The sequence below is a fragment of the Eulemur rufifrons genome, chromosome 13 (assembly GCF_041146395.1).
Source record: "Eulemur rufifrons isolate Redbay chromosome 13, OSU_ERuf_1, whole genome shotgun sequence".
In the NCBI taxonomy this organism is placed as follows: domain Eukaryota; kingdom Metazoa; phylum Chordata; class Mammalia; order Primates; family Lemuridae; genus Eulemur; species Eulemur rufifrons.
Genome location: NC_090995.1, coordinates 5,950,858 through 5,976,638, shown reverse-complemented (window position 1 = coordinate 5,976,638; position 25,781 = coordinate 5,950,858). Strand labels below are relative to the sequence as shown.

Below are 25,781 nucleotides of genomic sequence, written 5' to 3'. Positions count from 1 at the left end.
AGGCAGGAGGATCGCTTGAGCCCAGGAGTTTGAGGTTGCAGTGAGCTATGGTGACACCACTGCACTCTAGCCTTGCAGCAGAGTGAGACCCTGTCTTAAAAAAAAAAAAAAATCCTAAAGGCTACCAACGTCCTTGACTTCACTCCTGCGTGTCCAGCAGGAAGCCACCGCCCTCGTCACACTCTCTGGACTGGAGGCAGCCACGTTGGATCTGTCCTCTCCCCTCAAACCAGTCGCAGCTTCTGACCCCTCATCCCGCCTGGCTCTCCCAGCGCCCGAGGCTGGATTCCTGGGCACATCCTGTGTGTTGTGTCCCTCCTTTGAAACACCTCTGACCTGCTGTGAAATACCTTTTCTTCTGAAACACACATCCCTTTCCGTCCCCTCAGACCCAGGCCTGGGAAACCCACCTCTCTCCTCACACCTACACCACTGCCCGGCCCCAGCCAGGCCCCCGACTTCCAGAAGGTTCTCTCTGTGCCCTCCATCACTGCAGCCCACCCACGGTCACCACATCAATCTTTAGGAAGCGCTGCTATTCCTGTGTCCCCCCTGAACTGCTCAGACACCTCCCCTGGCTCCCCACGGTTTCCAGGAAGGTGTTCTATTTACCTCTGTGCCTGCAATTTCTAAATGGATTTTTTTTGCACCTTTTGATAAAACTGCTAGGCAAGCACAGAATGCAGAGAAAGGGGAAAATTAACCTTCATATCTTCCACTGAAATTGTTTTTCAATAAGCACCCAAAACAGGCAAAATTTCAGTCTGAGTCAGATTCATTTTTTTTTTTAAACTGCTACTAGGAACCAGGCAAAACGGCCCACGTTAGTGGCATGCATTGTGGAAATTGTATCCATGGGGACAAACAAAGGCTTTGTGGCCTCTCTGGAGAGCTGTGTGGCGGGAGGGACAGAAGCCTGAGCACAGCCTGTCCCCTCTCTGTGACTCACTGAGGCCATTCACCTGCCAGTCTGCTTTCTCTTTGAGCATATTCGGCAATGATATGGCTTCGCTTGTCACACTCACTATGCCACATGTAATTAGGTTCACACCTCCCTTCAGACCATTCCCCTCCGCAGATGACCAGCTGGACACTGTCCAGCTGGAAATACACCCAGTTGGGGACAGAAGAGAAGGAAATCAGAGAGAAGGAAAACAGAACAATGCTCAGAGTGTCCCTATGAATGCCTTAAAGTGACGTCCCCATCTCCTGACATCCTCACCATCTTCTCCCAAAGAAGTTCCATCTGATGTCACATGAGGCTAGAAAGTGTCTTGAGGGAACCACAGAGAGGGGACCCAGCCCTGTAAGTAGAAGGCGGAGACCTGGTTTCTTTCCGCAATGGGGATTTGGGGAAGGATGGACATTAGGAAGCTGAAGAGCTTCAGGCTCAGATAAATCCAGGTTGGAGGCCGGGTGCGGTGGCTCATGCCTGTAATCCTAGCACTCTGGGAGGCCAAGACGGGTGGATCGCTCGAGGTCAGGAGTTCGAGACCAGCCTGAGCAGAGCGAGACCCCGTCTCTACTAAAAATAGAAAGAAATTATCTGGCCAACCAAAAATATATACAGAAAAAATTAGCCAGGCATGGTGGCGCATGCCTGTAGTCCCAGCTACTCGGGAGGCTGAGGCAGGAGGATCGCTTGAGCCCAGGAGTTTGAGGTTGCTGTGAGCTAGGCTGACGCCACGGCACTCTAGCCCGGGCAACAGAGTGAGACTCTGTCTCAAAAAAAAAAAAATAAATAAAATAAAATTCCGAGTCAGAATTAGGTCTCCTTCAGTTACTAACTGTGAAACTGCAGCAATGCAACCTCATTTTCCTGGGCCTCAGTTTCTTCGCCTGTAAAATGGACCTCATCATCCCTTGCAGAGTGTGGTGTGGAATGCAATGAAATTAAGAGTGTGCTGAAAAAATGGCAATGATGCTTTGTATCACGACTACATCCTAAAGCACATTCTCATCGTCGTGTTTTTTACACTAAAAACGCATCTCGTGCACGACAGCAAATCAGTAAAGCGAGGACGGCTCGTGTACGCCAAAGGGTTATCGTCTCGTGTCTGCACCTTCCTCCATCGTCTCTGGTGCGAATTTTCTTTTGAGTTCTGGAGGTTTCCCTAAGTTTCATTTTTATCAACGGCACTTCTTCGATGCACGCCAAATTCAACAGAGCAATTCCCTCTGCCCCTAACTTCAGGTGGTAGGCACGGGGAGGAGTGATTTATAGTTTCCTTTTCATTATCGTCACAGACAGAGCAACCTAAAAGCAGGATTGTGTAGCTGTATCCATTTGCTGGTTTCTCTTTCCCTCATCTGAAATGCACGACTGTCCTGGTCAGGGTGCCGACCACACTCCGGGCAGGAAAGCAGAGCAGGCCAGCGCGAGCACACACCTCTCAGCTGTAGCCCAGGCCTGCGGCAGCCCCTCAAAGTTGGATCCTGAGCTGAAGAGAATGGTGATTGTGTGGAAAATAAGAGACCCCAAGCACCTCCCTGTTTCTCAACACGAAGCACAAGCCAAGTCTTATTTCTGTTTAAACAAAACGTCCAGGTTGGCAAAGGTCCCAATAGACGGATGGACTTAATGCCAACCTTCACTCTGAACAAATGAAAGAAGCAAAAATAAAATAAAATAAAATAAAGAGGTCTTGGAGAGTCTGCTCATCTTCTTTTCTCCTGCTGCAAAAGAAGGGAGCTCTGAGGGCCTGTGAATGTTGCTTTGCATTGGGAATGAAAAAAATGAATATTTGATGCAGGCAAATACAAGCCTTTTAGTGATTTTCTGTTGCTCAAATTTAAAGCGTGAATAATACTCAAGGAATTATATTATTTTCTCAGACAGGCCCGTGTTTACATAAGTGAAAGTACATCACCTGCGGAAAAAAAAATGTTCTGGGGCTGATTATAAATACCGTTATCTCCACCCGAGAGCATAATAAAAGAGCAATTTTGGCTACTGGAGAACGAGACTAAAAATGGATGTTTTCCTGAGGGTGAGAGGAAAAGAAAAGGTCTAATGTGTTATAATGATAACCTAGGTCTACGTTTATCACTTATGCTTTGTATTCAGAGCTCAGGACTGAGGAACCCATGCGGTTCCCCTTGGGAACGATATTGATAATGACATGATGAGGATCTCCGTTTTAATAGCATCTTTTATTTCAAGATCTCAGTGTACTTTAGAGGCATTTCTCAGCCAGGCCTACAAAGCACTACTCAACACACGCGCTTTCTATGGGAGCTGATCAGGAAAGACTGTATACAATTTGCAAGAGGAGGCCACGCTGAAAACTGAATTTAGGGCTTCTACACTCCTGTTATTTTTTACCTAAAAAAAAAAAAACCTAAAATATTTATGATTATGACACATTTGAAACAGTGCCTTTTGATTCGATCTAGTTTTCATCAACCCTAGCCCCATTTTGAAAGGCCTAAGTATGGACTTTGTAAGCGCTAAACACGAGAAGGAGGTTGGTGACACTTATGCTAGAAGACAGTCACGACAGGAGGCATCTGCGGGGATGAATTAAGTGCTAGGCCGAGGTGGTGGGCGTGGCAGGTCAGGGGTTAAAGGGTTGTCCAATCCTTTGTGACCTTTAACCCTATAATGGGAACAGGATGGATTCCAAAGCCAGAAAACATGCAGGTGACATCTCTGTGTCTACCCACATGTCTCTCTGGACAGTGTAGGGATCACATTCGTGGCCCTTTTTCTGGCGAATACGGCCACTTGTCCATTTGGGAAAAGATCTCAGGCCTTCTACCCACACTCAAGATCAGCACAAGTGTCTGCAGCTTCAAAGATCAAGAGAAGTAAAACTTGACCTTGTGTAGGTCTAGGGAAAAAAAAACACGTGCCAGAAGCAGGGCACTCAGATAAAAAAAATTGGTTGGGTTTCTGGTTTCCAGTGTACAATTCTCCTGCAAAGTTAGACATGGATAAAGTCAGGGCACCAGAAGAAAAGCATTTTTACCTCATAGTTTCTTTCCTGTGTACAGTCACATACATTTCGTAGACTCTCCCTTGGGGAATGGCCCCAGCGGGGATCAGCAAACTGACTCCTAAATAGCAAAAGAGAAAAGTAGTCACGTAAGACCCATGAATCAAAAAGAAACTGCAAGGGATGCTTTTGCAGCAAGTAAAAGGCAACGAGGAGATTCCGTGACCACGTAGCCGTAAGCTTGCTGCTTGTTCTCTAAAGACATGTAAATATTCACAGTTGCTCTGCTCTCCTTCCACACTGGCCTGTGACCGCAGCTCCCTCTCGACTCTTATGGAATTACTTAAAGCAATGATGTCATTTTTTAAACTCTTTTTTTTTTTTTTTTGGAATAGACAGATGGTTCCACTGTTATTTTCCTTGTAAAACGAGGAGAAAACCAATAACCGCCCAAAATGTCAAACAGCTGTCATGATGCAACATTTCTAATAATAATAATAATAATAAAACTCCACAAGATTCAAAGTCAGGGAAATGCTAGCTTCGACCGTATCAATAAACATTTATTTCTGAACTATCTTGTTAGCATTGGTGTTATCCCACCACAGGGGATTTGGGGAAGAAGCTTTAGGATGCGTAACTCTAGAGAGTGAACAGCAACTGCTCATTTAGTCACAGCAGGTCAAAGCGTTTCTACTTTGTTGCTAATTGGCGCCATTTTGTAAGACTACTGGATTGAGTTGTGTTCTAAGTGAACTAACTGCTAGTAGTAGGGGTTTGTCAATTTGAGCTTATATGGGAATCGCTGGGAGGACTCGTTAAAATGCAACTTACTGGATCCTACCCCCAGGGTTTCTGCTTCAGAAGGTGGGAAGGTTGGGCAGGAGACTTTTTCAGTTGGACAAATTGCTAGGTGATGCTCATGATGGTGATCTGGGGCTCACCGTGCAAGAACCACTGCCATGAACTGCTCACTGTGACCACAAAGAGTGACTCAGGTGGTGGCACTCTGTAGATGTTCGACTCCACCATTTTATTTCCATGAAATTCAGTTTAATTCCACTCAATATAAATTGATGGTGCATCCTTGTGAGTACTGTGTCTGGCACTATTGTGAATGCCAAGAGGTAAAAGGTAGTGCTCTTGTCTTTGAGTCATTTATCATTTAATTAGTCAGGAAATAGAATATGCCAAATGAGCACAGGGCAGTAAGAAAACTTGCTTGACCATGTTGGAAAAATCTGAAGAATAAAGAATGGAGAGTTGGAGGATTAATTATTCAAAGGCCTTTGTATAACTGGTTGAAGATGCTGAGCCATGGCCTTTGTGAGAAGGAAGATAACAGGTAATGTCAGAGCCTATTGCGGAAAGTAGAATGTCGATTTGTGGAGGGCACAGTGTAGAAGCAGGAAGACCACACATGAGTCTACCAAGCCTCAGAATTTTTATTTTTTTCAATGCAAACATAAAAGGTACCTTCATCTTTGTGATGGGGAAGAAACAGAATTATGCATGTATAGGAACAAGTAACTATTGTTGGTCTCTTAAATAAAATAATGTCTGTTGGTCACCATTGCCTAGCACATAGAAAGTATTTAAAACAGGCTAGCTCCCTCCCTACTACTTAAGAAGCCTTTTTAATAATTCAAATATGAAAACGTGATGGGTATAGAAATGGGAAGAAAAGGCTGAATCCAATGAATATCATGGGGAAAAGAACTATCTTGGAAATACTTATAATGTTTACATAATGGAAGAATAATCAAGTATGTTTTTATAGTCACTGATGGACTATTATACAGATATTTAAAATCATGATTTTAAAGAACATGCAATAGCATGAGAATGGGAAAAAGGTACAGAAATATTTTATATAGTACATGATCTCAGCTGTATGTAGAAACAAATGATATATCAAATATTTCAATTTTGCTAAATTACATTTTTAAAGGTGTGGAGTCAAAGTTGTCAAGGCATTGAAATGAGGGGCAGAGTAAGAGGAAGAATCAAAGACAATTTCATATTCAGGCCCAAAGACCCATTGGTCTGTACATTACTTGATGGTATAGATATTATACATTTTTTTTGTGATATTAACACTGTAGGTCAATCAAGTTGCTTTTTATCACTGTATTTACAAAATACAGTCTTGTCCAAAAGAGTTAACATTCAGAGAGGAAGACATTAACCCTCTTATGACCCATGGTTCCAAATCTATTACCTACTATTGATTAATGGATACCAATTTTTAATTCAACAGTATCAAGCATTAAGTTCAATCATTAATGACCTTTATGAGGCTTATTCTTTAGATGCAGATAAACTATATACTAAACTTAAAACTAAGTAATACTACAGAAGGACACCTGTTGATATATTAGAAGTAGGAGTGAGTACAGTGTGTACCTTATCAAAACTTTGAGGTTGAAGACCATATGCTAAAGAGTTACTAATTGAAGATTTGATAATATGATGCCTTCTGATGATCTAAAAATTAGTATTCTGAAGTACTGCTTCCTGTAGTAAACTGTAATGGAAACAATTGATGTGTTTGCTAATTAATTTGTGCTTTTAAAGTACATTGACAACAGGGAGGGCTCCTGGCTCCATGTTGCCTTCTAAAGTTCTGTTAAAAAGAAGTTCAATGATAGTTCTAAATTACACCCAAGCAGAAAGGGGCTGTGTGTATACTATTTCCAGAGGAAGTGTTTTCAGAGTGGTTGGGGGAAGATAAACGGTTTTGCTGACTTTTTTCCTGAAGGAACGTTTGGTTTTACATTGAAAGTAGATTTAAGTTAGATAGGTCACATTGAACTTTTTGGGCCTAGTGAAAACAAACACAGAAGATTTTGGTGCAAAAAACATGTATTTCCAGCTGCATCTTTGCAATTGAAACCTTTAGGAATTACCTGAATTGGGGATAATGAGGTGACCTCCCAGGGAGTTGAAGGTGCCGAACGCCGAGCAGGATGGGTCGGTCTGCCTCGCAAGACTCTGATTCTTCAAGTTGAGGGCTTCGTTCTCCAACAAGGACTGGGTCATCTGAGGGGACAGCTTGGATGTAAACTCTGAGAGGTCATCTTGGGGGGTGACAGCACCGGAGGTGTTGTACACTTTGATCTTCAGGTTTGGCAGTGGATCCAGAATCGGAGAGTTGGTCATCGGGATTTTGTCTGAGACGTCATGCAGGGCATAGACAGGTCCTCTGTACATGGCGGCAGCTGACGTGAGGTCTGGGGGCACCACCAGAAGATCTGGGTCAGAAGAGAAAAGATTCTATTTGTAGTCTCCATTCAGGCCAACCTACATAGCTCAGGCTCCCCCTCATTTTCTGAGCCAAAAGCAACGCAGCTCAGCAAATATTGGAGATGGATACACTCTCAGGCTCTGCTAAAACCAGGGCAATCAGATAACTAGCATCCATTTCATTTTTGGCTATAATTAAGTAGCAAGTTCATTCCATATTTTGCTTTGAAGACTACTCATCATAGCTAAGGTATATAGCTATTTCAACAGATCGGATGGAATAAATAATAAGCCCCACTATGTGACTATTACATAATAGTTTCCCTGCTATATACTGGATTTGAGTTCACTGGTAAACCAATAAGTCATAGCGATACAAGATGTCTTGTCAAAGGGGGAAGAAGGAGACTCAAGACATCAGTCAACTTATCAGTGTACTCTTTCCAAATAAAAGTTAAAAACTGTGACAGAGCAACCCATCAGAAAAGAAAACAAGATGATTTGTGGACTTGGTCAACTTTGTTAGGTGAATGACATTCACACGGTAATGAACAAAGGTGACCAAAATCCCTGACTTTTTGGAGCTTGCGTTCTAGTTGAACTGGACGACCCAAATGTCACTGATACCGAAGCCACAGAGGGAGACAGCTCACGTGTATCAGTCACAGGGTGTGATGTGAGATGCCAACTCACCTTGTCTTGCCGCCTTGATGTTCACAGGCTGAAAGCCCCCATTGAGTGCCGAAGAGTCGATAATGTCAGACTCAAAGTCACGATGGTTCTTGCGATACACAAACAGGGCCACGACTACAGAGATGGCCAGGCAGACTATCACGGCTATGACAATTCCCACATAGAGAGCAACGTCATCTGAGTCAGGAGCAGCTGGGGGGGGAAGGAGTGAAACATTGGACCAGCTACTTATAGAAACTTCCCACAGTCCACATACGTATTGCTATAATTTTTTCCAGACATTTATTGGCTTTTTTTATAGGTTAATTTCAAATCTATTTCAAAAGCTATATAACACGGCTGTGGCCTTTTAGTGGGAAATGATCTCTGATTTCTTTGCCTTCCTCACTCTGCATCTATCCACCCACTAATCTATCCTATAATTGAGCAGCATAACAGACCATTTATTACTAGGTATATAAAGAAACTGGAACTAAACCCTTCCAACCCACAGGGGGGAAAAGTTTATTACTCATTTTAGGTGGAAAAGTTTGGAAGGGTTTTTGACTTTACTGATAGTTCTTTGAAAACATAAACATCAACACTGTTAGAAATATCCTGCATGTTTTGAGTCTGGGTATTTATTGAACCGGAGTATTTGCCTAAGTAGCATTCCAGGTAATAAAACGACTTTCCATAGCACTCTTCTCACTTTTCCCTGAATCAATGGAGGGCTGGGTGGGAATGGTAGAACTAAAGCAAAGCAAACACGAGGAGCAAACACACTGGATTTGAAAGGTGTGCTTTCAGGTTAATGCCGATGACCTTCTCGAAGGCCAGGCTTCAGATAGAGATGCAATATTGTCTCTGAGAACCCTGAGCTTCTCACAGTCCCTTGTCAGAGATTTACATTTGAGCTACTCATTACTGGAATAAAATACAGCTATGGTGCCCTAAGTAAGAAAAAGTCCTGGTTCAGTGATCAGAAAGGTCAGACTCCCTGGAAGCCAAATAAGCATTGGACCAACACAGTGTGCAGTCATTTGAGGGCGTAATTCTGGGTAAAGCAAAAAGAGAATTCCTGCAAATGTCGCCTGTTGTCTTGGTGGCATAGGGTATGCTTTGATCCAGCTGGAAAAGGTGATGAAGGCTGACACTTAAAACAAAACAAACAAAATCAAATCTTTGCTGAACCCCTGTGACATCTTTAAGTCTCTGTTTTTAGTTTTCTGTGATCCACAAGAAATATTCAGCAAAGTTAATCAAAGCTGCTCCGTTCACTGTAAAAGAGGGGGTTACATGGATCCTTCAGGTGGTCAAGAACAACCTGAAATTTTACAGTCAATTTTATATCCATGTGCATTTGGGGAAATAGAGAATTTTCAAATTTGGAAGTTCCAAGAGCTTCTAGAATTTGAGGGGCCACTGCTCTCTCAAGCCTAACAGTCACATGGTTTATGTGGTGAAAACAACTCAGCATTTCATGGCCGGTGTCTTACCTGATGAACCCCCACTCTAATGACAGGTATGTTTCCTACACTGACAGTATACACGAACTCCCTGTTGGAAACTGTTCTCTTTTAGCATTTTGTGTTCAAAGGTATGGGAATGGATTTCACCTTCTTTTTAAAAAATATTGTCCTCAAAGCACTTTTCTATCAAATAAGTCAGTATTGACAGATTTTTTTTCAGGAACCCAGGGACATCCCAGCTACTCCTGCTTATGTGACCATCGTTTTCAAAGTGCTGACTTCATTTTGTGGCTGGGTTTCATTTGAGGCCCTGCTGCAAGACTCTGAACTCCGATCAGATTATTATATCTAAATCCTTCCTATTTCACTCCACCAGGTCATCATTACTTATTCAACATCCATGATTTCTAGCTTAACAGATACGCCTTTTTTCAACCCATTCGTTTTTAGTATTTGAACTCTGCCCTTTACTTATATCAGCATATTTCATGATATGTTTTGTCAGCTACTGGGACTCAAAGCTTTTAATGGTAGACTGATAGATTTTAAAGCTGGCAGAGTCTTGAAATGACCCTTTCTTCTCTTCAGCGGTGAAAATCTAATTTGTTTTTTCATGTTAGAATATATTAGGCTCCTATTTCCTGTGTGCACATCTGTGAGCCAAAGAAAGGTAAACTTGCAGCAATAACGTTCCATGATTATTCAGCAACATAAAATCCAAACATCCAACTTACAAGAAAATCCATATTCATTCTGGGTTCTCTGTTCAGTTGAAATAGGATAAATGAAACCTTGAAAAGAAACAAACAAACAAAAAAATGAAACAAAAATGGGAACAAAATCAAATCAATGAGAGAAACAAAAAGGGGAAGCATGAAAAATGGTTTAATTAAAAGGAAAGGAAAAGAAACCTGTGGTCCTTTAAAATTCTGGTTCAGCACAGAATTATGATTTTGCATCTCCTGTCTGCTCTGGAGCCCCACTAAGAATTAATAAGTAGGCAGATTGAATTTCAGAGCGAAAACTGGTCTCGAGTCACTAACTTTGGAGTGCTTAAAGTCTTTCTTTTATTGAGCATAAACTCTAATGGATCTAATTTATTTCAGACATCAAGGGTCATTAGCATAAGGAAAATCTTTTTTCCCTTCTCCCTGCCATATGCTTTAATTCCCAGGACATATTCAGTAAGGCTCTAAACAGTTTTTTCCTTTTTTATTTAATCATAACAGCTTGCTCTTGGCCTAATAGAACTAAAGACGACCCTGTCGTCATTGGTCAAAGGTTAAATGCCCATTTACTGAGCTGAGACCACCTCTCCCCCTCCTCCCCCCCTCCATCTCAAATCCACTTTTTGGATTTTCTGTTGTTTCTTGTCCCTTTCATTTAATAGGAATCCAATAGGTATTGCCCAGGGACTGAACGGTTTGGCAATGCAATGGGAAGTGGATGCTTTTTATTTGAAATCATTTGGAAATCAATAGGGCCTAGAGGTTATGAGGTTATTTATTTAAGGGCTTCAGAGGAACGGTGAAAATTGGGCAAAATAAAAATCATCTCAACAGAAAATGCAGAAATAACACCAGCTGTTTTATTTTTTTCTTTCTTTCTAGTGCATTCTGAAGTTGGAAACTAATAACATAATGCTAATAATGGTAATAATGTGAAACAGAGAAAGATAAGGAGAAATCATAAAAAAATGTGCAACACAAACTTTTTGAAATGCAAAATCTGTGCAAAGTTTCTAAACGTAACTTGTAACTGACGCCCACAGTTCCCAAGATTTGATATTCTACAATGTATGAATTAATCAAATGATATAGCAACATTTGGATTAATCAGATGAAGATGAATAAGAAGCATGTGAATTAAACCTTCCCAGTAATAGTCAAGGGCAAAAAAAAAAAAAAAAAAATAGGGAAAATCCAAGGGTCACAATTAACTGGTTCAAAATGAAAGGTCTGTGACGCTTTAACGCTAAAAGCAACTCTAAATCGTGCCTCCGGTAGCACTTCTGTAAGTTTGCAGAACACTCAGTTCTTACAAGCTATTTACCTATTTTGGGGAAACTAATTCTGGAGAAACACGCGGCGCTACCTTAATGAAAAAGAGGTTTGCTGTGGCACAGACAGGTTTGCTCTGAATTAATTTTTAATGTTTTATTTTAGAGCAATGATTGCAACCTCCTAATCAAGTTTTATAAATATTATATTCCCTATTCCAGTTGTCTGAGTCCACATATTATAGTACGTTTGATTTTCATTTTTAAACACCCCTGTCTGGAAATAACCTTTTTCCATTTGTATTCTGTGAACTCAATACAACAAGGACATCTGGGACCCAGGCAGGCTTTGTTTTCGAAACCCAAAGACTTGAGGCAAAACAAGCTGGAAAAGAAGACCAGATAAGGATGCTATCCTCTTTGAAGTGATGATGTTAAGTAGAGGAATGTCAAAAGACTTATTTTTTTGCAGGCGAGAGGGCAAGGAAATGAGTATAAAATAGGATATTTGGAAATGTTCTGATGTTCATTCCTGAAAATTTTGCTAAGGACCAGCATGGGCCTGCTCGAATAAGCAGAAGAGCTGTGTCTTACAAAGAGAGAAGTATCTCCAGAGAGATGTAACACGGTCTGAAATGTCTCCCTGAAAAGCAGTTCTGGGTCTTCCCTGGTTTATGTTTCTACTTTCCAACACAATTCTGTTCTTGACAGGCAGACCAAAGACTAACAGAAAAGAACTTTACCAGTTTTGATTTTAACTTCAACTTTCATGTATGTATGTAGATTTGAACTGCTCAATAAATATTTTTGTGCCTTATGGTATTTATCGGAGACCTACATTTCATTCCATGCACAGAATTGGCATTTCATTCATTCATTTAATAAATACTCTTGAACTCTGTTATATTCTGGGTTCTATTCTAGACATGGGGGTACTTTCCTATTTTCATGGAGGTTCCATTCTAGGTTAACAAAAAATAAGCAAGGAAACAAACTAAAAAGATCGTTTCGAATACTGAAAAAGTGCTTTTAAAAATAAAACAAAAGAACATAACGTGATTGGAGATACAGGGATGGCCCACTTAGGAAATTAGGGGAGAATTTTTTACTGAGATGAAATGTGAGCTATAGCTTGAAGGACAAGAAGGAACTGGCCAAGGCAAGATCAGGAGGCAATGACATTCGATGCAGAGGAACAGTAAATGTGACAGTCCTAACATAGAAACGGAGTGCTCAGAGGGCAGAAAGGGAGGGGACAGGCAGCACCAGGTCACGCAGGCCTGGGGGTCCACAATGAGGAGTTTTCCATTTTATTCCAAGTGAGATGCAAATCCCGTGATCGAATGCAATTCTGAAAAAGAATCACTTTGATTCCTCTATAGATTATGAACTGCAAAAGGATCAAAGTGACAGGATTTTATGGACAGTTTCTACAACACATGGCTTGGGAGAGATGTCCATCGGTAAGTATGTCAATATATTTGATGAAGTATTTGTATTCGAGGTTGTTCTAAAATTAAAGTATAAAAAAATAAAAGTATCATTCACTATTCGTTATCCCTCATAGCCAATGAGAACCAGTGTAGCCAGACTGTTATTTTCCTACATGGGGAAATTTAAAACAGACCTGTATTAAGTGTACCCACCAATGGTCCAACACCCCAATTTACTCTGTTAAGGAAACACAGATAAACAGTTTTTTGGAAAGCGGCCCTGCAAAACTTTTTCCACCCTTTTCATAACGCTGCTGCAACTGCAGAAGTAAAACATCAGTGAGGAGATGAGGAATCAGAGAAGAAGGGGATTATTGTTCATCTGCTAAATGAGGGTAACACAGAATCACTTTCTAGAGTTTGTTTTCATGCTTCTCCATCTGATGTGTCTCTCACGGAACAACAAGGAACATTTTCTTCAGCTAATGAGGTGACCCTACTGAGAGCCGTCCTAGCAATAATGAAAAATACATCTCCGGCAGAACACAGCGCAAAATAATTGTCTTTAGCATCACTACCGACAACCTGGTTCCGAAGTTAAAGATTTCGGTTCACTTTCCTGCTACTTGAAAGCAAGCTAGCCTGAAAAAGCAGCGGGGTTGTTGGCCAAAAAGCAGCAAAGCACTGATTTTTCAGTCTCGTGGAACTTCAGTTTGCATCCAAGCTTTGTCACTTCTTAGCGGTGACGGTTTGGTCAAACCACTTCTCTAAGCATCAGTTTTCTAATCTGTGTAAGGGGATACAGATAATTACTTCCACAGCTGCAGAAAGAAAAAATGAGATTTGCAAAGTGCTGGTACATTGCAAGCAATGAGCAAGTGACCAACAATGATACTAACACAATGCACATTACTAAGGTACACCAAGAAGCTGGGTTCTTAGGGATTTTATCTGTAGAGTTGACACGCTTATTATTTAATGAGTAACCTTAGGAAACATATTTGAATTTCAGTTTCCCCAGTGATGACAGAAACAAAGAGTCCAGTTTTTCAGCGAAACCACGAGCAATGCACTCTTTGAAGTCCCATGTACTCTTTCACCCGCTTCATTTGTAGAAGTTCATGTCTGGCTTTTGTGGCTTCTGGCAAAGATATAGAAGCGTGTTTCAGAAGCAAATTTCCAGGGCCAGAGTGCAAACCGCTGCTAAAAGTGTTTCTCAACCAGAAGTGGTGCCATGTCTCAAGGGTGAGTTTGGAAATGGGGCAGGGGTGGTGTTTTCTTGGTTGTCATAATGACCAGGAGATTGTTTTGGCATTTAGGGAGTGAGGGCCAAGGATACGGAATGTTCTGCAATGGGAGGAACAGTCTTGCCCATGAGAGAACTATCTGGAACAAAATGCACCTCCACTGATAACTCTCAAAATCACCTCTTTTGGACTGACAGCAGGAGAGGCGGGGGGCTGGAGGAAGCATGGAAGACTGGCTTCCACCCAGCATGGCAGCCTCAGTAACCGACCAGAGGGGGCCAACGGCAGAACAGCGCACTGTTAATACCCTACAACCTCTTTAATTATTATTTATATTTTTAAAGGCAATTTTTTTTTTTTTTTTTTTAAAGAAGAGATTCGCCTGACTCTGGGGAATAGAGACTGGAGGAGGTTTGGTTGTGGACAGAAACTTTCAGGGAAGGTAGAAACCAGTCTGAAAACCAGAGCAAGAGTAGGCTGTGTCTTAAAAAGTTAATGCAATGCTCCTTTTGCTAGAAAGCCATCCCATAATTGCTCACAACATAATTTCAAGAGTTATCTTGTCCAGCCTTTTTTAGAAGAGGAGACTGAGTCCCAGAGCTGAGAAATGATATTGGCAAAGGTACCCACAAGTGTTGAAATCCAACCAGACAAAATGTGGTTTCAACCTTCCCACCAGTAAAATCAATGACGCGCAAGTTTTGCATTGGAAGACTTGGGTGGCACCTTCCACATTTCTGTTTACTGTAGATTTGGATGGTTACCATCACTGTTTTATGGCTGGTAGTGGGAAAGTGACTTGAGGAAAGAGTCACTTTTTCTAATTTGCACAACGTCATCTTTCAGACTAGGGGTAGGATGCCCAAATTTTTCAGGGATGTCCAACTATTATGAAAGGTCAGAGTCCATGTCCAAGTAGCTTAAAAAGGAAAGACAGTGGGCCGGGCGTGGTGGCTCACGCCTGTAATCCTAGCACTCTGGGAGGCCGAGGCAGGTGGATCCTTTGAGGTCAGGAGTTCGAGACCAACCTGAGTAAGAGTGAGAACCCCTCTCTACTAAAAATAGAAATAAATTATATGGACAGCTAAAAATATATTTAGAAAAAATTAGCCAAGCATGGTGGCACATGCCTGTAGTCCCAGCTACTCGGGAGGCTGAGGCAGGAGGATCGCTTGAGCCCAGGAGTTTGAGGTTGTCTTGAGCTAGGCTGACACCACGGCACTCTAGCCCGGGCAGCAGAGTGAGACTCTGTCTTAAAAAAAAAAAAAGAGAAAGACAGCGTTCCTTGGTTTGGTTTTTATACTGCAGGAAGTAACATCAAGTAATCTTTAAGTACATGGCCAATACCCAGTAATTGATCAATAAATTGCTTGAAAATAGCCTATTTGGTGTGTTTATATGTGGAAGTCTCAGAAACAATGCCAGAAACTAAATGTAAGTCTTCATTTTCCCAATAAACATCCATTACTTTTATTTTCCTAGTCATTAAACATTTTTTTCTCTTTATACGATACAGATAGTAGATGAAAGCCAAAAATGACCATGGTTTATGATCAAATTTTTTCAAAAACATAATACAAACAGGTTTTATGCCATAAATAATACTTTCATTGAAAAAATTATCAAGCAAATGTGCTGATGTGAGAAATGTCTTAATTTCTGAACATCACTGGGATGATTTAACTTTCTCAAAACCAAAGTCTATGCTCTCACTCACGTGCAAACCCCCAGGATGTTGGAGTTAAAACAGATCATTGATTGGAACTTCCTATTTTAACCCCTTTGAGCACAGAGTGGTAAAGGGACTCGTCTAATGTTACAAAATTGGTGAAACAGCGCAGCTAGGGTTAAATCCCAGCCCTGGGGCTACAGCCACGGGCTCCATGTAAGTACTTGTGAGCAATGATTAGTAGATTTAAATGAAGAGAGACAAGGAAATAATAGGAAAGGGCTTGATAGATTCCTGGCTTAATATGTCATTCAGTGATTGAATGAGGTAACACTACTGATTCAGACTGTAAAATACCTCTCCATTGGTAACATTAGCATTAATACTCATGACATTTATAAAGCTAAAATAACCCAGAGAGGTTTTCTCTCTTAATGAACCAAATTCCTAACCGTGTCTCTTGTTTCCAGTGTGGGACGAGTGAAGAGGTGCCTTGGTATTTCTACTCCAATGTAACTGGAGAACCCTGCTCGGATGATGTAGTTCTTAATGCACGATAATCACATTGTCTTTGGCATAAAACCCTACGATAAGTAAATTTTTAAAGGAGAAACATCGTTTCCCTCAAAAATAACATCAGGAAAAAAAACAAACAAACATCAGTAATTGGAGGGACTCCATACATCAGAAGAAAATCCCATTTTAAAGCAATAAAAGCTGACAACCTACTTACTTGTAGCACCCAGGAGCCTTCATGGAAACAGGCTGACGAATGAAACAGATTTGATTTCCTCTGTTGGCTCTAACACTTGTTTGTGGGTGTTAGGTGGTCTATTTTAATTCTATGCCTCAGTTTCTTCTACTGCAAAAGAGAACTATTTATAAAGGATTATCCAAAGCTCTGTTTGGAAGGTTCTTTCTTTCTGCCTTTTGGGTGTTCATCCAATTGAACTCAATTCGATTTGGTTGCAGTTTGGCTGCGTCTACTGTATCTAACACAGTAGACTGGAGTCAGAAGCAACTTACGCCCGAGCCTAAAATCAGTGCATTACGTGGACGTTGAATAAAGTTAAAGTTACATTGGAAAGTCCTTTAAATTACAATACATACAATATGGTAATTTTGATGCCCTCCAAAGTTGGAAAACCACTGATCCAGATTTAAGGAAAGTCTCTACGTAGATGTCTGGGAGTTAGAACTCTCTGTCTTTAATAATAGCCATCAAATGCCTGGCCAGAAGGGAGGTGGGTGGAGTTTTATAAGGTGTCCCTGCTTGCCTTCAAGGTTTACTCACTATATTTCAATATGGAGCTGCTTGTATGACCTCAATACACGTAAAATAGATTTTATGATACTGTGAGAATTAAGTACAATAGAGGATTGACTCATGTCTTATACATGGGTTAGTGTGATACAACTTCTTCTGACTCAATTGTTCATAAAGGCATTATAAAGGCGTTAAGTATAGTCTATAAAAGTACAGTTATGAATCACACCGTTTCTGATTATTTTTAATCATATTACTTTGCTTTATATACATCCGGCTACTTCATCAGGTCTTTCTTCAATTTATGATCCCATCGCTAGAAGATGGATTCTTCCCTCTCCCTGACCTGGCTGCAGGTGACTTTACACTGAGCCAAAACATGGCATTTTTCTCACCCCAATTACATTTCTTCTGATGCAAATGTTCTTATTAAAACCTCAAGGGCCATTCCAAATAAACACGTCCACATTTTCTTTCTTCCTTTCAGGTCAGTTCTTATCTAGCAAATCTACCAGGGCTGCACTAATGATGTCAAAGGTCAGGCCCGTCAAAGACACCCTGGGTCATTTATTATGATTTACCGCTCTTCTGAGGGTTTATTTATTGACGAGGCTTAAGGAACTCCAAAGAAATGAATACATAAATTCTAGGGCGTGACAGCAGTAATTGAAAATAACATTTGCTTATCACTGATGTCAGTTACCTAAATCGCCACGGTAATTTACTGCCCCTGCATCCCGAGGACAGTGGCCAGGCCTCACTGTCCCTGTTCCTCCGTAATCCTGTTCCTAACGGCAACCAACCACACCCTTATGGAAAGGAATAGCGGATAATTAACACCCCAGGATGTTCAAGTCTTATCTCATGACTCACAGCAGGTGAAGCTTAAATGTCTGAAATTTAACTAACAGTTCAGTAAAATCAAACCCATAGATCAGCTGCCCAAGTGGCAGGGACTCCATCCCTAACAATGCTCCTTAGAAAAGAATAATAAATTATGAAATCCAAAGGGAATGAGATTAGAATCCTTCCATGGTAGTAAAGACCGCTGACGGTAAAAGTAAAATGGTGAAGAGTCCTGATGGAACGTGGCTGATTTCTAGAATGTACCACCCTGTCTGCTGGATTCTTAGACAAAAAGAAAAATTTAGCTTATATCCCTGGACCTGCACCCGAGTGACCTCAAAAGAGGTCACCTGCTTTGCTGTGGCTGCCGAATGGTGGCACCTTTTTTGATCCCCTTGGTTTCCTTTCCATCTAGAAGCTGAGGACCAACTGTGCATTCATCCTTTCACACTAACCTTCTTGGGGCTCCTTAGGTGTTCATGAGGTTTCTGTGGGCTACAGTTGCTAACAATGAGTATGTCCCTGCTTTAAAAGGAGCAAAATGTTTTACTAGAAAGGAAAAATGCAAAAGCAAACCACACTCTTATTATACCGGAGACAATGGAGCCCTGTGCTGGGCAGGCAGTCCATGTATAGAATATTCATTTGCCAGCTACGACATGGCACGTATCAAGAGCTATACAAACAGAGCTATGACATCAGCTTCTTCCAAACTACAGATAAAAGCATCTACTGTCTAACACTCACAATTATGCTACCCTGTCAAACTGCTGTGTTGATAAGAATTTCAGTGGGAACTGACTCGCACCTTTTCACGTGCCTACCACGCAAGTTACAAACACATCATTCTAAAGTCCGGGAATGACTCACTGTAAGATAAATTACTTCCCCACATTCAATGCACCTGGGATTCCTGGGCATGGTATGCAGCTTGTCCACACCACAATTGACACTTGGAGAGTTCTGCTACTTCCTCTGTACTTGAGAATGAGTGGAAGGGCTGTGCGACATGTAAACGTTTTAATGAGCAGAAAGTGCTACATTTGCGGAATGTGTAACATTTTAATTTCCCAAAGTCAGGAAGTTCACTGATGCAGACACAATTCCAGACAGTTCTTGTTTGTAAATTGCAATTTTTAATTTTGTCTACGGTGGCATAAACTTTCTTCAGCAAGGAGTAATTCTAAATTCAGATTTGAGCCTATGTGAAAATCGAAACTTACAATTGGACTAAAAACTAAAGTCCATAGGAATAGTTGCAGTAATATAATAATCTAATCTAGTATATTCATAAATATATATAAACCTCCATTTCTGGACCAGACAGAACAATGCACCTTCCACTATTGCTTTCTGAATAAGATATGTCATTCTGTAGTATTAAATAAAAACAATGCAATTCGTTATTGTATTAATGTTAAATTTCTTTTTCATATCAGACAGATCAAACATGTTTTTAGTAATTTCCAATAATGACAGATACTCTAAGTCATTACCCTGTCTTGTTGCAATCCATACCATTCAGTATACCAAAGGACTCCAGTTTATAACATGTTGATTTTTTTTTTTAAACTAACAATGTTCTTATAAACCAAAAATGTTCAACTTCCTTCTGAGATATTAAGTGGTTAAGATGGCTTCTAACCACCCTTTAATAAAGCATTTTAGTGAAATAACATCAATTACTAGAAGTTCTTACTTTGAAATACCAAGGCATTGTTCTCCAGTGTGGAAACTACATTTTCCAGGACAATGAGACTATAAACGGTGTTTATATATTAATATATATATATGTGTGTATATATTTGTTTTATATACGTGTGTGTTATGTATTAGACAGTACTTCAAATATGAACTCATGTGCATGAATGGTCTAAAAATTTAATGGAACTTCTGAAATTATTTAAAGAATGTGATCTTGTTTCATAAATGAAGTTTCACAACATCACATGAGTCCAATCTGTCCCAGAATCTACATGTCTGTCCACTGGCTCTCCTGTTAACCTGGTGGCCATTAACATAGTGTCCCTCTCTAGCTTGGCGTGGCAACTTCATTTCTGGCCCTTGAGGAGTTCTCTACCTTCTTTCTTTTGAACTTCTTTCTCTCCATGTGTACACATGCGTGTGTGTGTTGTGTGTGTGTGTGTGTGTGTCTTTTAAGTCTGTAATATTTTATCCAATATTTCTATATATTTTCAATAAAAGGTGTTTGCATTAAGGTAGGTGGTTAAGGAAGAAATGTGTCTGAATTGGGTTGCTTTGAACAGATTAACGAACAAACATCGACAGTAATAGTTTCTGTATATTTCACATTATATATTCTTCTTAAGTACCAACTTAGCTTTTTAAAAAATACTACTACATTACATTATGTAGGTACCTCTGAATCCTACAGATATCTATTATGAACTCTGAATTTCTCCTACTTAGCATTCATATCATAATTATTCGTATGTAAATCTGAGTAGGCTCAGAGGTTATAGCTCCTACCAGGTTCAAGGGTAAGAAAGCTAGCTTTGTTTTGAAATAGTATTATAATACTGCTGAAGGACGATTTAGTAATAAATTCAAGACACTAATTATCTCAAAGAAAACAAATAGTAAATGATACTTCCTAATTGTTAATTGTAATTTTCTGGCTGCTTTGTTTTTTATCCTCATTCTTTTTCTTAATACGTTGTCCCTCTTGCAAGCTTCAAAGTTGCACTATTAGAAAGCCTTGTTTTCCAAAATAAGGGCCAAAGCTGTATTATTTCTTTGCTAGACTTTGGCAGTAATATTAATACATGTCAGAAACACCAAACTTACTGGTAAAAGAAACTATAGTTCTCACCCTAAAATACTATAATTATACAATGCCGGATATTTCTGTGGTTTTTATCACTAAGGAAATCAATAATAGCATAGCCTACAATTCTCTGTTGGAATAGAGTAGATACAGGAGGCAGATGAAAGAGTTCATTAGTAGGGATCATTACTATAAGAAATCAGAGCTACAGAAAGAAATAGCTTTTTAAATGAATGATTTTAACCCAAACACCAAAAATATTTCAGTCTAACGAGACTTGATAAGATATAAACAAATATAAACAAATAATTTTTTTTTAAACCCTCTTGTAGCCTTATTCCTCATCCCTATTTTACACACATACTTCAGGACATCATTATTGGCAAATACCCAATCTTAAGGAAAAAATTCTATTAATACCGTAAAAATTATCTAGATGCTAAGGGGTTGCTCTGTCATAAAAGTCTTAGTCTATTTCATGTTTGCATTTGACCAACGTCATAATGCAGAGAGAATGTGTCATTTTGTATAATCAAAGATCTAGTGTTCCATCATAAGCCACTGTGTTCCTCGTTAAGTAGGCTGCTTTGAGGATTTTTAAATACACACAATAGAAGTAGTAGGTATTAAATCACCCAACGTTGAAAACAGTACATTGAGAGAGGGAGAAAGTGAAAAACAGAAAGAAAGTAAAACTTCAAATAGAGCTACTTTTCAAGCACATGAATCGGTTTGTTTGACATAAAGGAAACTGTTAAGAAGAATTTTTATGTGGTATTCTGCTATTTTAATCCTCAAGTTAAACTAATGTCTATGGGAAAAAAATGTGTATCTCTGAATAAGTGGTTAGTAAAACAGGTTTTTTTTTTCCTGCATTTATGGCACAAACTTAGCGAGACTCATTGTAGCAGGCACCAAATCAAAATCAGAGCTGAGCTTTATATATTCAGCAACAGCCTGTTCTAGAAGGACACAATATGCCCTGAACATAAAAAATAAGAGGCCTGTTGAATTTTTATTCTGTGGGAGCAACATAATTATTTATTTGTATTGCAATTAAGATTTCTTCCTAAAGGTCCCTGTGTGTATAGATTCTGAAAGGTAAACAGAATTTCCTAAGTGTGGTGAAAACAAACTATTTTATTCTTAAAAGGCAAATACAAATACCTCTTCCCAAAGGCACAAATGCCTTTGAATGCTTGTATTCTGCAAGCGCTTGTAATGTGTTATGACAAATGTCAACACGTGGCCACCACGAGTGCAGGTGCAAAGACAGCACCTTGTGTTTGATGTGTTCATCTGAATAGTGTGATTTCAGAATGATTCCTTAGTACCTTAATTCATCATCATGAAAAGAGATGGTAAATTGTGTACACCTCAGGACTCCGTAATACAGGGGCAAGAGTTTGCAAGTATGGAAATCAAACTACTATCTCACCATAAAAATCTAAGGAACAAGACATGAAAAATAGAGACTATTTAGCTTACAGTATTCATTACTTTCCTGAGCCAATCTTCGGCACTCATTTTAAAAATGTATGTTTTATTAACGTTATTTCCTTTAAATAAACCAAATCATACCCACGTTATAATTTCTAATACAAATCCAGAATTTTCAAGGGGTGATGAAGATGCTCTTACTAAATGTTTCTTGCAAATTGATAGATATACCTGTAGAAATGTTTGTGATCTTTATATACATTTCACATTCCGTGGACATTGGTTTGGTATCAGGCATGAATTATGAATAAATAACTCATTTTTTGAAAGTCATGTTTTGACTCATTAAGACGTGAGGATTCTCTTTTGTGCAGTCTGATAAAACTGAGTAATGATTCCCTGGTCTGCAAAGAATGGCAGCGCCTCCATGGAAATGACCAAATCACCCCCTTGCTCACGGGAAAGCAATGCTGTGTGTCACTTGTTAATAACTGGACACAAGTTATTTTCATTCTGGTTCCTAGAAGATTAGCTTTTCCCATTTTTGAGAGAGAGTTATTAGGATATTTCTCTACTCTTGCATTTTTGGTTGTTCAAAGAATTCTTCACTGCTAATATTTTCTTCAAAGAAATTCAAATGGTTCAACCTCAGTGTCTGCAGTTTGCTCGAACTGACTTACTTTGCATGCAAAGCCCATCAGTGCAGTTCTTGGATTGCAAGACGAGGCCATCGCAGTCCTTGCCTCCGTTCTTGGGGGCCGGTGCCGTGCACTCTCTCCTGCGCCAGTGGGTGCACTCTGTCCCGCAAGTAGACCACTTGCTCCACGAGGTCCACCTGCCATCCACTGCCATGAAAAAAACGCAGCAACAAGGTCAGAGGGGGAAGCAGCTGCTTGAGGGGTGAAGGGAGCAGAACTCAAGTATAACATAACAATGCCAAAAAATGGAACAAAATGCGCACCGAGAAGCATGCATTCATTTAACGGCTGGGAAGTGGAGCGTGCTCTAAATCATTTGGGTTCTGTGGATTTTTCTTACAGGTGTGTGACTGGATCCTTACTCAGCAAGCCAAGGGAAGCTTCATGGGATACACAGAAACCAAAGTCGTCACCAAGAGCTACATAAAAGTAGGTCATGGTAGTGCCCCCTTTTTCTATTCACGGGGAAGCTTCTAGATTTTGCACTGAAAATTAGGGGGCCTTTCTTTGGATTGAAGCTTCCTGCATTCATGGTGTCATGTAGACAGAAAAAATAAACTTGTGTGGGAGTTGGGAGAAAAGGTTGGTACAGTAGGGAAGACATCCATCCATCTATCCATCCAACTGATCTCTCTCTCTATCATTTATGTCTTATACACCTGTGGTCCCCAAACCCCAGGCTGCAAACAAGTACTGGTCTGTGGCCTGTTAGGAACCAGGTGGAGCAGCAGGAGGTAAGCAGTGGGCCAGCGAGTGAACCTTCATCTGTATTTACAGCCGCTTCCCATTGCTCACTGTCCCCCTCCCCCTCCCCCTTCCCCCTCCCCCATACCATGGAAAATTTGTCTTCCATGAAACCAGTCCCTGGTGCCAAAAAGGTTGGGGACCGCTGTTGTCATCCTAACTGCTTGATTCTGCTGAAACCTTCCTTCTGCAATGCTGTCTTCAAAAGACTATATTGGTTTTTATTTATTATTTGCTGATTCCATTATTTGATAATGTTTCCATTTCTATTTGTCTTATTTTAAAACTAATATTTAGGTAAGTCCCTAATTTTTGCTGTGATTCACTCATTTAGAATTAACTTGCTTTCTTCCTAAATTTGGTGGCTGGCTTGTCAGTGATTTCAATGATAATGAGGCTCAGATACCTCTATTTTAAAATACACAACTTAAATCACAGTTTGAAAAAATATATAGTAAATTTCAGTCATGCTTTAAAACGTATCCTTTTAAGTTTCTCACAAAATAGAATAAAAATGTTGAAATAAGTGTTTAAAAATGTTTAATTTTCCCTGAAATATATAAATAATTATGAGTAGGATTCGATGGAAAACAATGCCAAATACTATTTATTGACCATCTTAACCTTTTATATCTACATATTGATAGAAATAGTATCAATTTCAATAGTCTACGTAGTTTGGGAAATCTATGGGATTTCATATTTAAATTATTGTGTAAATATATTCTGTATAATCTTCATATAGGTATAAACATGCCTGCATAAAATGATGAAAACATTAATATTTTAATCACACAGAGTTGGCTATACAAGCAACTCCTAATCACTTGGAGCAAAGACATTTGCTTTGACTTAGACCACCCCAGCGTACTGAAATACACACACACACACACACACACTTACTTCTATTTCAACTCAAACTGATCAACTCACATTCAACTTGTGAGAGTCAGAACCTAGGTAAAATACAGGAGAGTACAAAATAAAATCTGATATTCTGAGCCTAGCTAAGTGTCAACATTTGTTCCATAAAGAAAAGCTCTCAAAGTGCTCGGTATGGAAGACTATTGTGATACTTGGAAATCAACACTTGGGAATGTAAAATGTAGGTTATTTTTTCCTGTCCAGTTCATTTAGCCGGCCTATCTCTCAGAAAGGTTCTATTAAAGAATAAATACAACAAAATTAGGCAAAATAAAGAGAAGCAAGCAGGTCATGGATCTAAACAATGGAATGAACGGCACAATAGCTACCCCAATGAGGGCACTAAATTTATGGATCATCTCAAAATAATTTTAGCTTAACTTTGGAATATATTGTATGACTAGGCATTTTAATGGGTTTTAGTTTTGGCAAATAATGTCTTCAATTTACCTAGGGATAAGAGCTACGGCAATATGGGATAGAAGAGAAAGCTGCTAAGAGGCAGAGACATGCAACCTTGCTATACGTACTACTGTAAATAACTCACAAAATAGACAACCGGCACAGATAATAAAGAGCTAACTGCACTGTATTTTCAAAACCCATTATCCTATGGGCCACAAGCAAAGCTATGCCTTCCTTTTCATTCATTCCAAATGTTTTATTTGCCCTTGCCCAGATACTGACACCAAATATCAAATATTTCAGTCAAAAACATTTTCCAAATTTTACTTCCAATTAATTTTCATGGTTTTCTGAAGATCAAATGTTGTTATTCCTACAATGTGTGGCTTTTAATGCTGTTCAAATCCCTTGAATTATACAACCTGAAAGCGTGGCTTCAGCAGTTCTGTTGAATGATATAGAAGAATTGAGTTCATGAGTGTTTAATATCCTGTTTTAAACTATTAGGTTGGTGCAAAGGTAACTGCAGTTTTAGCATTGGTGAAATTTGCCGTTTGATACTGGAATACATTCTTAAGTAAATGTGGTTATGTTATACATCATTTTAATGCACATTTCTTGATGTTTTTTTTTTTTTTGCTAAGGATCTATTACTTGCTGTTGATTTGATATGTACGTTAGACTATGGAAATGATGTTAGACAAAAAGCAAATTTGAGCAATTTTCTTATTCGAGTTCAAAATGAGTCGTAAAGCAGCGTAGGCAACTTGCAACATCAACAACGCATTTGGCCTAGGAACTTCTAACGAATGTACAGTGCAGCGGTGGTTCAAGAAGTTTCGCAAAAGAGACAAGAGCCTTGAGATGAGGAGCGCAGTGGCCGGCCATCGAAGTTGACAATGACCAACTGAGAGCAATCACGGAAGCTGGTCCCCTTACAGCTACCGAGAAGTTGCGGAGGAACTCAACGTCGACCATTCTACAGTCCTTCAG

General features: G+C 39.8%; 1 protein-coding gene across 1 annotated transcript in view; it reads right to left on the bottom strand.

Moving 5' to 3' along the window:
• The window catches only part of UNC5C (unc-5 netrin receptor C), a 345,841-nt gene that overhangs the window by 32,590 nt on the left and 287,470 nt on the right, over positions 1–25,781 (bottom strand). The window contains exons 7-10 of the mRNA XM_069485492.1: positions 22,698–22,862; positions 7,878–8,069; positions 6,848–7,192; positions 3,972–4,059 (exon numbers count right to left, since the gene is read on the bottom strand). Coding sequence (XP_069341593.1) covers positions 3,972–4,059; positions 6,848–7,192; positions 7,878–8,069; positions 22,698–22,862 — 790 coding nt within the window. The remainder of the gene's footprint in view (positions 1–3,971; positions 4,060–6,847; positions 7,193–7,877; positions 8,070–22,697; positions 22,863–25,781) is intronic.